We start from the raw sequence: 11,095 nt of genomic DNA, 5'->3' as shown, positions 1-11,095 counted from the left end.
TTTTTTCCTTTTGTCACAACTTAAATAATGGACCACACTACTAAATGATGTGGCCATAATTTCATCATTTTCATTCATACTATACCAAGTCCAGAGGAGCTCAACTAGCTTGGGTAAGGTGTCAACTAGACAGAAAAATCCTTCTGTCCGGAGGAGTTTCTTATGTTTTATTTTTTACTTTATCAGCTCTCCTCCGTGAGGGGATTCTGGGCATGAAGCCAGACGCAGTCTCCGCAGAACATATCCCTGACGACCAGATACATACCTTTGGTACCAATCTTCTGCCTCAGTTTTACTTTGGTCGCCGGTGAGACAAGGTGTCAATCTGCAGGTTATAGACCTTAGAGATCTATTTGAAGTGAGTAATTAATATTGCTTTACTAGCTACTGGCAATGTGGATCAAATGGACAAATGGACGCTACATCATTGACATAGACTCTAGGCACTATTCTCTGCCTCTGTTTGTTGGCAGGTCTGAGCATAATTCCGACTGCCCCATTCCCAGTAGACATCTACCCACTGTGGCACTGCACTGCAGTGCCGTGGGACCCAGGCAAGAATCAGACCAGGGAGGTGGAAGGAGACCACCTCCCTGATCAGACCAGTCACTTTAGGAGCACCGTAGTCATAGTAGGGGAAAGACGGTTATGTTAGCCTGACGCCGGTTATACCCGGTTACATACATGTTTTGCTGTTGATTTAAATTTTAATGATAGGGCCACTACACTAAGAAACAGTGGCCAATACTCCGTAGAAATTCCAGATTAGAATTTACAGCTAAATCACAGACGTGACTCATGCATTTACAATGCGTTTGGAAAGCACATCAATACTACGTACAAATCTACGGAAGAACCTACCTTCGCTATTGTCAACGGGCAGTGATGCTCCGCACCGCCTTTCAGAGAGAATCCCCACGGAGCGCCGCCCTGCAAGACCACTTCGATCGTTTGGCCAGATTGTATCAGCTCACCTATTTCATCCATGCTGAAGAATCTGGACATATCTCGAATAACCTGCAATATTACCGGAATTTAGTATCACCTCCACACTATAACTTATTCATTATGTTCATAGTAATGAGTGAAGTGTAAGGCTGTGGAGCTGAGTGCCACTGTTCGAAAACAGCGTGTTTATGCGTAGAAAGTCATAGTTGAGCTTGATCGATCACATCAATCTCCGCTAGCTGTTGGTATAAAAGAGGTTTATCGCGTCGTCGCGATCCTACGAACGCCGCAGCCGTAGACTACGTACAGTGTGTACGCTACGAGGTGGAGCTGCTCCAGAGAGGTGCAGGGTACGGGTAGGGTATCGGTACGGTGGACACACAACACGCTGGAAGCCAATTCACATGCGCTGTGTTGTTTTAAATGAATACGCTTAAGCTAGTGATAAATTTTTTAGCCACAATAGTCCACGCAGCGAGCACCCATCAGCTTGACTGGTTTTTAAATTGAATTTTACAAACTTAGGCAAGCTGTATTCATCCCGGAAGAAAAATGCAGGACGGGTTTATTTTTGAAACGGGCATCTTCTACCTAAAAACTGTATTTATAATGTTTCGGCATGTCAGTAAAGGCAAACTTCCCTTTTCTATTTGATGTTGTGAAATGTAATAAAGTCTGATGCAAAGGTAGACCTTTCACTAAATACTGTGTTATTTCATAAACAACGTTTGCACTGATCGTAGAGTCATTAAAATGGTTTCGACCAACATCCACAAACTGTCGCATGTCGTTCGTATTTGGAGGAGAGAGAAGAATAACAACGACACAGGCGTTGATGATGAATCAAACCTTTCACGTCGTATGAAGATAGCAAGAGTGCTAGCCAAACTGCTGGGCGCCGGCGGGCGAGCTAGCTACCTAGCTCCGCACAGCTGATGATGTTTTGGCTTTGCTTATGAGCTGAGCTGAGTATGATAATGCTGCTCGTTTGATGTAGCTGGCTAGCTAGCGAGCATCGAAAATGAAAATGGGAGGAGCGGCCTGCCGGGTCACATCACATCGGCCATGATAACTAGCTGAGCCTGGTCATGACATGGGTGCGGAGTCGTAGAGCAAAATAGCCAGCAAATTGGACTGCCTAACACTGATAAAGTGGAGCCTACCAACTGATGTGTTTTCTCTACAAGATGTCAAAGGTTGGATATGTTTCTTTCAGTGTGAGTGTGTGACCATGTCTTCACTGTCTGCTGAGAAACGGCACGGACGGCATAACTGAACTGTCTTCTTCCGACAACGTTGTCAGCTGTCGCTAGTCGGCATCACGAAACTGTACATTCTCAGCAAGATGAACAAGCGAGTTGTGCTGACATCGAGGCCAGGTAGATTATTTGAGAAATTATCAATTGAATATTCTTCAATCAAGACATTGTTCATTGATTTATCGCCAATGTAATAGTTCTGTCATGACTCGCATTAGCCATTAGAAATCACATCTTTGTTGACATCCCCGTGATGATCCATTTGAGATCTACTCAGCATCATTTCATCCGTGATACTAACATATTCAAATGTTCGTGTAGAACTCTACTGGCTACTGCTTCATGTTTGTTGAGACGTTAGGAAGTCAGTCACTAATACTAGATTAGTAGATAGGCATACTGTCACTTTTTTTTTTAAACCTGGAAGTGGCACCCAGAAGTGGCATGTTTGATACTGTGACATGGCATACTCTTTGCAAAATGATGGCACTTTTATGATAAACATTTTAAAGACAATAGGCCCTGTACTATTTGCAAAATGATAACTGCTTACTACCTTCACTCTAAAATGCAACAATTTCTAACAAAACAATTGTGACATCACAGAGCGATCGATTCTGACATCAAGCACTGCTTGCTACCTTCACTGCACTCTGAAATGTAACAATTTCTGTGAACAAAACAATTATGACATCACAAAGCAATTCTGACATCGCTTCCTATCTACTCTGTGAAATGTAACAATTTCTAACAAAACAGTTGTGACATCACAAAGCAATTCTGACATTAAGCACTGCTTCCTACCTTCACTCTGTGAAATGTAACAACTTCTAGCGAAACAATTGTGACATCACAAAGCAATGTTGACCTCGCTTCCTACCTTTACTCTGTAAAAGCGAGTGTAACAATGTCTAGCAAAACAATTGTGACATCACAAAGTAATTCTGACATCAAGCACTGCTTGCTCTACCTTCACTGCACTCTGTGAAATGCAACAATTTCTATTTGAACAAAACGATTGTGACATCACAAAGCAATTCTGACATCGCTTCCTATCTTCACTCTGTGAAATGTAATAATTTCTAACAAAACAATTGTGATATCGCAAAGCAATTCTGACATAAAGCACTGCTTCCTTTCTTCACTCTGTGAAATATAACAATTTTTAACAAAACAAATGTTTGGTATGGTCAGTGTAGGATCTCTCCACAACATTGCATGCACCACAGAACTTCTGACCTAACATTTCCCCTTCTCTTGATAAAATTTTTCACCCAAAATATAAAACAAATATGCTTTGCCTAATTTTAAGTTTCTGGTTAAAACTATAGGCCTCTCAAGGCAAAGTATATTTGTATATTATTTGTATATTTGTATGTTTGTGTGTTTATGTGACTGTTCCATTTTTTTTTTTTTTTTTTTTTTTTATTGTGCATAAGAGAATGTCTTCACATTCTGCATTTCGCCTGCTGGATGTTAACATTTTGACAGGTCCAGATGGCATGCCAACAGTGGATAATTTTGAAGTGGAAGAATGTCCCTTGCCAGAACTCACAGAGGGTGCTGTTCTGGTGAAGACTCTCTGTCTCTCGGTGGATCCGTATATGGTGAGAAAAAATCAACAAAAACTGCTTTGCTGGGATCGTCTTAAGCATGTGTTGACAGTCCAATTCCACACCGTGACCAAGTTGGCTTCATAATATAGAGTAAAATCAGACAGACAGAATGGCAGAGGTTTTATCAAAATTGCATCAAAAATAAAAACATATTTTCACACATTTGAAAACATATCAGTCTTGTCACAAATGTGTTTGCAAATCAGATAAAGTTATGCCACAGCCTCTCAAGTCCCCCACTGACTTAAAAAAAAAAAAAAAAAAAAAAAAAACTTATAACATATGCAGTCCAACCTCTCCTATCCGGCCTCCCTTTATCCGGATCTCTCTATTATCCGGATGCCATCTCGGCATGTATTGTTTTGTTTTGTTTTGTTTTGTTTTTCAAGCTAATAATTACGGGGAAAAGCGGGGTGTCAAACTCAAACAAAATTCCTACACAAACTCACTTGAATTACATAGTATCATTCCCAACATAATATCTAACTTTCATCTAAATAACATACATTCAGACATTTACTACCCCCAAATCACTGCAAGAACATGGACAGAAAACTTTTCATTAAATCAGGGCAAAGTACTGGTGATAATTCTTCTGCAGCTGCATGTATTAAACAGTGAGTCTCCCATATCCAGCCAAATCCCCTATCCGGATGAGCGCCGGTCCCGACATGTCCGGATAGGAGAGGTCAGACTGTATAGATATATATATTATATCCTTCACATCATATATTGCTGTGTTGCAATAACATATCAATCATAATCACGGGGGGGGGGGGGGGGGGTGGTGTAGTTTTACATTATTGAAAAAGGCAGTATTTTCATGATATACCAAGGTACGCAGCCCAGTTGGATGTTTGCAACTCATTTCATTTCCATATACTGCTGTGGTTGCAATTAATATTCCAGTTCAGTGAAGACATGTCAGGCACAAAAGTCTATTATATTCTTATCTGAAGCCCAGTTTTTTGGGTTTTTTTTATTTCTACCATGTTTTTGATTTTTGTCTCTTAAAATGCCATGAACATGGTGTGAAAATACATATTCTCAGATTATGACTGTACATTTTATCTGAAGTAGCATTCTTCTTTCATCAGTGATATAATGACTGTAATAGTGATTTGTGCAAGTCTGTTGCCATTTTGTTTATTTCTTAACTGTTATGAAAATACACTCAACATATTAGATGTGCCTATTGATCTACTTACTTGTAGCTTCAGTGGATGTGACAGCAAGATGAATTTCTACAATGACAATAGCACATAACCACATGTAATTGTACTGAACAATGACATTAATAATAATGTAGTGTAGTGTTATTATTGTAGATATCAATTATGGTGTTGTTCGTATTCATCACTTTCACTCGGGAAGATGCTCAAGTCAATTTCTCAACAAAGCGTCTTGATTGTTGGGGAAAAAAAGTGTTATGTATACACTCCAACCAATGTACAACTGCAGCGCAGTGTGTAATGGAGAAAACAAGCTTCTGATTGTTCAATGTTGTTGTCATTTTCCTTGGTGCATTACAGCGATGTCGAATGAACATGGATACAGGTACAGATTATGTGTCGCCATGGCGCCTGGACCAAACCATCGATGGAGGAGGGGTGGGGATCATTGTGGAGAGTCGTTGTCGGGGCTTTAGGCGGGGCGAAATCCTGGAGAGTTTTCACTGGCCGTGGCAATTGTATGCAATTATGGAATTGCAGGGAGTCAACTGTTTGCTTGTAAAGAAGGTTTGGCTGATATGAAATTTTGATAAGCATATTGCTCACTCATTCAATATCTATTCATGTAATTTAAAACTTAAGTCTCCATTCAGTTGCTATGCAGGATACACTTAACAAAATTTAACCTCATTCATTTATCTCTTTCAAGTTCTAGAACAGTCATAAAAAAAATATAGATGTTCTGAAATAGATAACAGTGCTGTCGTTTATGTAGTTTATTACTACAGAAACATCCATCGAACTGCACGAATCATTCACTTTCCTAAGATAATTCAAAGTTTATTCATTTTTGCTTTAAAGAGGATATGACTGGAATTTTTTTATAAATAAGATGAATTCTGCTGTGGAAATAGAAGTACGCATTATTAGGAAATATGAAGACTTTGCATCAAAGGAGTATATAATAATTATTTTGTGAAATTACCTGATGATGTAATTTTATACATTTCCCACGCAATAGGTTGATCCTGCCTTAATAGAGAGGCACTTCTCTCTCATCTGTGGTCTGTTTGGCCTCAACGGACAAGCAGCATTCATCGGCATCAGGGAAAAGGGTCATGTGATTCCAGAGGCCAATCAGACGTTTGTGGTGAGCGCTGCAGCGGGGGCATGTGGTTCTCTGGCTGGGCAGGTATGTCGTTAGAAACCTTTTTCGATGTTGATATTGTTGGTGGCTTATTTTCACTTTATCCCTCTCTCTTACACCTTTCCACAGGCAGTTTTATTGCAAGGTTTCCTAATAGGTTTTGAAATAGTTTCATGATTCAGTGGCCTGGTTGTTATATTACAAAAACAGTGACACAATTCTTTGGAATATCATTCAAATACTTGAATTAGGCAGTTGCCATTAAATAAAGCAGTATATTCAACTTTTTCCCCTTCATGAATAGTGCTGTGAGCATAATTTTGATTGGGTCGGTTGGTTCAGTGACATTTATTTCCAGTGATCAAATTGTACATAAGTGCATATAACATTGCTTTGATTTTGAACATGCTGGGGGCAAATTTTGAAAAGTGGAGAATTTGTGATGATATGCAATAGTACACAGAATTATGAGAGCTATAAAAGGTACAGAAACAGAGGTAGGGACAAGAACAAGGGCATGGGCAGGGATGAATTACTCGAAATTACTCTGTGACTCTGTTTTTTCAAGGGGTCTAACTAAAATTTACTGAAAAAAATAATATTCATCAGCACAAGCCCCTCATAAGAGAGGAATACAGAAACATGACAAGAAGTGAAAAAAGTGCATTTCCTAGTGGAGATCAAACTGGAATGCAAGTGCATTCATGACCTCTTGCCCCTGTTTCATAAAGAGTTGCGATTGATTTTATGCTCGATTTATTTAGCATAACTTGATGAATCGAGCATAAGTTCAATATTGAGGGTAAATCCTGTTTCTTAAAGACACACTTCATTTCAAGAAAAATCAGCCGTAACTTTAAGTAGATTGAGCGTTACTTGAGATCATTCGTAAAGCTGTTTGTGAAACGCAATTTGCAATTGATTGCATCTTCCGCTCAGTCATTATGAAACATGGGTGTGGTGTGATGTGCCCTCTATAGATTGCCAGGCTCCAGGGCTGCGGCCTGATAGTGGGCATCTGTGGCTCAGACCAGAAGTGTTCCTTTCTCCTGGAGGAGCTCAGTTTCAGCCACGCCATCAACTACAAGACAGAGGATGTCTCTCTACGAATCAAGGAGTGTTGCCCATCTGGAGTCGACATCTACTTTGACAATGTTGGGGGCAACATTAGTAATTCTGTTATTGAGCAGGTGAGGGCGCTCTTCCTTTTGCACCAGCAAGAGCACAGTCTGGATGGTCAAGGGTAGGGCTCACACCTGTAAATAAAATGGACTGTCCCAGACCCCTTCACAAATTCATACCAAAGATACCAAAATAAATGAAGAAAAAAATTAATTAAAAATCAATGATGTAGTTTGGCAAAAAACTGAATAGCTGTAGATATCGAGTATGAATTCCTCTACAAACTGCATTTTGGTTGGAAGATGAAAGCTTTTCTGATGGAATTTGAGGGGACTATATTTCATTAGGTACGTGTACGGAAAATAGGTGATTTTTTGAGTGACAAGAACTCGTAGTCTGGCTTTGCGGACCCCTGGACAGAATTAGAGCAGAACAACCCACCCTGGAAATCTGATGGATGAAAGGTAATATCTCACTTATTCAGGTTAGTGAAGATGAAACACCTCATTTCTCCCAGCTATTTTACAGAATTTTTTGAAATTTGAATTTTAACACACGTCTCTATGGGGAATTATTTACCCGTGTGAGCCCTATATAGGGCTCACACCTGTAAATAAAATGGACTGTCCCAGACTCCTTCACAAATTCGTACCAAAGATACCAAAATAAATGAAGAAAAAAATCAATTAAAAATCAATGATGTAGTTTGGCAAAAAACTGAATAGCTGTAGATATTAAGTATGAATTCCTCTACAAACTACATTTTGGTTGGAAGATGAAAGCTTTTCTGATGGAATTTGAGGGGACTATATTTCATTGGGTACGTGTACGGAAAATAGGTGATTTTTTGAGTGACAAGAACTCGTAGTCTGGCTTTGCGGACCCCTGGACAGAATTAGAGCAGAACAACCCACCCTGGAAATCTGATGGATGAAAGGTAATATCTCACTTATTCAGGTTAGTGAAGATGAAACACCTCATTTCTCCCAGCTATTTTACAGAATTTTTTGAAATTTGAATTTTAACACACGTCTCTATGGGGAATTATTTACCCGTGTGAGCCCGGTAGGGCTGTTCGTAATGTAGTGGGGGGTTGGAATGCATGGCTGAGCAGCTTTACCTGATATCATTGATGTCATAGACTTCATTCCAGTTGCATTTAGATTGCATGAGGTGAGATATCACACTATACGGGAATATTAATGTGACAGTTTCCCCTCAATTATACAGCACAAAGATGTCAGTGGTATTTTTAGCTTTAGATTAACTGAGATTCATCAAAAATTTGTAATTTAAATTGAAAAAAAAAAGACCTTGTTACAGATTAGAATTAATCTTTTAGACAGTTTGATGAAACCTTGGCTGTTCTGTTACATTTGAATCTATATTTAAAGCCAACTTGAACATAGTATCATATTAAACTTAAATCAGCAGAAGATAATTGTGATGTAAATAAAATGTACAAAGTTTTTATTCATACAATCAAGAAGTACATCTATAAATTATGTATGAACTTTGCACATCTGTGGAAAGCCCTCTCTGTAAAACAACTCTTCATCATTTGATTGGGCCAGATTTGCTTGCCTTGTTTATTTGATTAGTTCTTTCATATCATGCTCGAAATGCATATATTCTTTCCCAGTGGCAACAAGGCAAAACCTAAACAGGGGATGACTTTCGCCGGGAAAGCCTTCTACACAAATATAGAGTATGGAATTAACCTTAAAAGGAAAAGGTTAACATGCCCATCTGAATTTTGCATGTCATGTTTATGATAGCATGATTAACATTAAGAGCACAAAAGAGTGCATCATACTGAAATGAATTGAAGCAGATACGCAATTACATGTACTGACACAAACCTTACACTCTCTTCAATACATCATTAATGCATCAATGTACTATCTGATCATAGCAGATGGAAGTACCAAATTGAGTTTAGTAGTTTTCAGAAAAGAAAGAGCACAGTAAACATCTCTCCTCATATACCATTGCTGCCATGACTGCAAAAAAGAAAAAATGTATGTTTTAACCTAATAATATATTTTGTCCAATTTTCTCAAAGCTTTCACTGTTTTTTATGTGATTGATTTTGCTTGATTCATCCAAGCCATGTTTAACATGTGACAGATTTCCACTTTAATCGCAGAGAGCACAAAGTATCTTTTTCAAACTTGGTGAGTGCATAGATGTCCATCATTTGACCTCTCTCGCTGCAGATGAACGAGGGTTCTCACATTATACTATGTGGCCAGATTGCCATGTACAACACCAGCGCGCCCTACCCTCCCCCTCTTCCGGATGACGTTGAGCGCACCAGGAAGGAGAGAAACATCACCCGCGATCGATTCCTCGTTCTCAACTACACCGACGAGTTCTCCGACGCCATCGCACAGTTGTCTGAGTGGTTCAAGGAGGGGAAAATAAAGGTCAATGCACTGTGGCATTTTTCCCACCCAGAGTTATGTGTACTCAGTCTTCACTTTAAAGTATTCTCTTCTTTGATGTCTATGCTTTGTTATAAACACTTTCAGTTTACCTCAGTCTGGGGCTGGCTCAAGTGTTTATAAACATATTGCTATCATACATCAGTGTACTTATTGTATTATACACATATCGGACATTTTGACCCTGAACGCAAGGCCTTAAAGATTCAAAGTTTCGGCCTTTAAAATCCTCATGTCTTGGGACCTTCCTTTTCAAGTCGCTTCCATTTTTAAATCTTTTGAACATATGAATTCTTGAAAGTCTGTTTCATCTATTTTGATTCTTTTGAGCCTTTTTGTTAACATTTTCATTCTCAGAGCTTAAAAAATCCTTCAATTACTAGAGCTTACTTTTTAGCCTTCCACTTTCCAGGGCCTCATCAGTATTTCATGGTGATGCGCACAACTCAAGTTGTGTGTACCTTCACACATGTATGTAATTATCAATTATGTATGTATAGTGTTACGTCTCTTCTGCATGCATCACGCATCACACACTGAGTGAGAAAATTGAGTGCTGCAGACTTTGCCAGAAAATCTTCAGGCTAAAATAAAAGTATGTTTCCATCGCAGGAAGCACCCTCTAAACATTAGCTGGGGCAACTTTGATTACCCCTTGTCACCTCATCAGTATAATCATTGCTCTTCCAGAGGGCTTTACCATCATTACTTTCATACACATTGCAACATACCTGAGTTAAGAGAGTAAATCATTTTGTACAAAACAAGAGTCCATATCTTTAATGCACCATTCCACAGTGTTCCCACATGATGAATTCTAATAGTTATACTAGTATTGAATCATCTCTTTCTCTCCTCACCCCTCTTTGTTTGCACTTGTTCCATCCAGTACCACGAAACAGTCAGCCAAGGCCTGGAGAGTGCTCCGTCAGCTTTCATCTCCATGATGAGCGGTGGGAACATCGGCAAACAGATCGTGCACGTGGCTGAGCCTTGAGAATTACGTTAGCTCCCACACTCATCTCCTCCTCTTCCTATACCCCCACTGGTCTCCTCATACGAATCTGCCTCCACGCGACAGCAAACTATTCTGCCTATACTCGTCTCTGCACTGGGTGATGGCACCTTAATCACCATGGTAACAATAGGCCTACTGATGACATCCATCATTGGACTGGTATGTTATAATGAGATGCAAAGTGCTTCAGACACGAGTGATTATGCAATCTATCAGTAGAAATAGAGGCAAAGTTGGATAAGCATTATTACTTTTTATGTACTTCTATATGTACAGGTTTGTGTGACAAAAGTCAGTACAATAGGTCGACTTGATATAAATCTAAACTTACTTACCATGACTTATGATTCATTGTAATCTGTAATA

At 39.3% G+C, this 11,095-nt stretch overlaps 1 protein-coding gene across 1 annotated transcript; it reads left to right on the top strand.

The window, feature by feature from the left end:
• The first annotated feature begins 2,101 nt into the window (after positions 1-2,101).
• Positions 2,102-11,095, top strand: LOC140234798 (prostaglandin reductase 2-like). Its single transcript, XM_072314835.1, has 7 exons — positions 2,102-2,327; positions 3,699-3,814; positions 5,356-5,538; positions 6,017-6,187; positions 7,123-7,332; positions 9,484-9,693; positions 10,601-11,095. Exons 1-7 carry the CDS (start codon positions 2,294-2,296, stop codon positions 10,706-10,708), a joined length of 1,032 nt encoding a protein of 343 aa, XP_072170936.1. The 5' UTR covers positions 2,102-2,293; the 3' UTR covers positions 10,709-11,095.

The sequence above is a fragment of the Diadema setosum genome, chromosome 11 (assembly GCF_964275005.1).
Source record: "Diadema setosum chromosome 11, eeDiaSeto1, whole genome shotgun sequence".
In the NCBI taxonomy this organism is placed as follows: Eukaryota; Metazoa; Echinodermata; class Echinoidea; order Diadematoida; family Diadematidae; genus Diadema; species Diadema setosum.
This window is presented reverse-complemented; position numbering and strand designations above follow the sequence as displayed.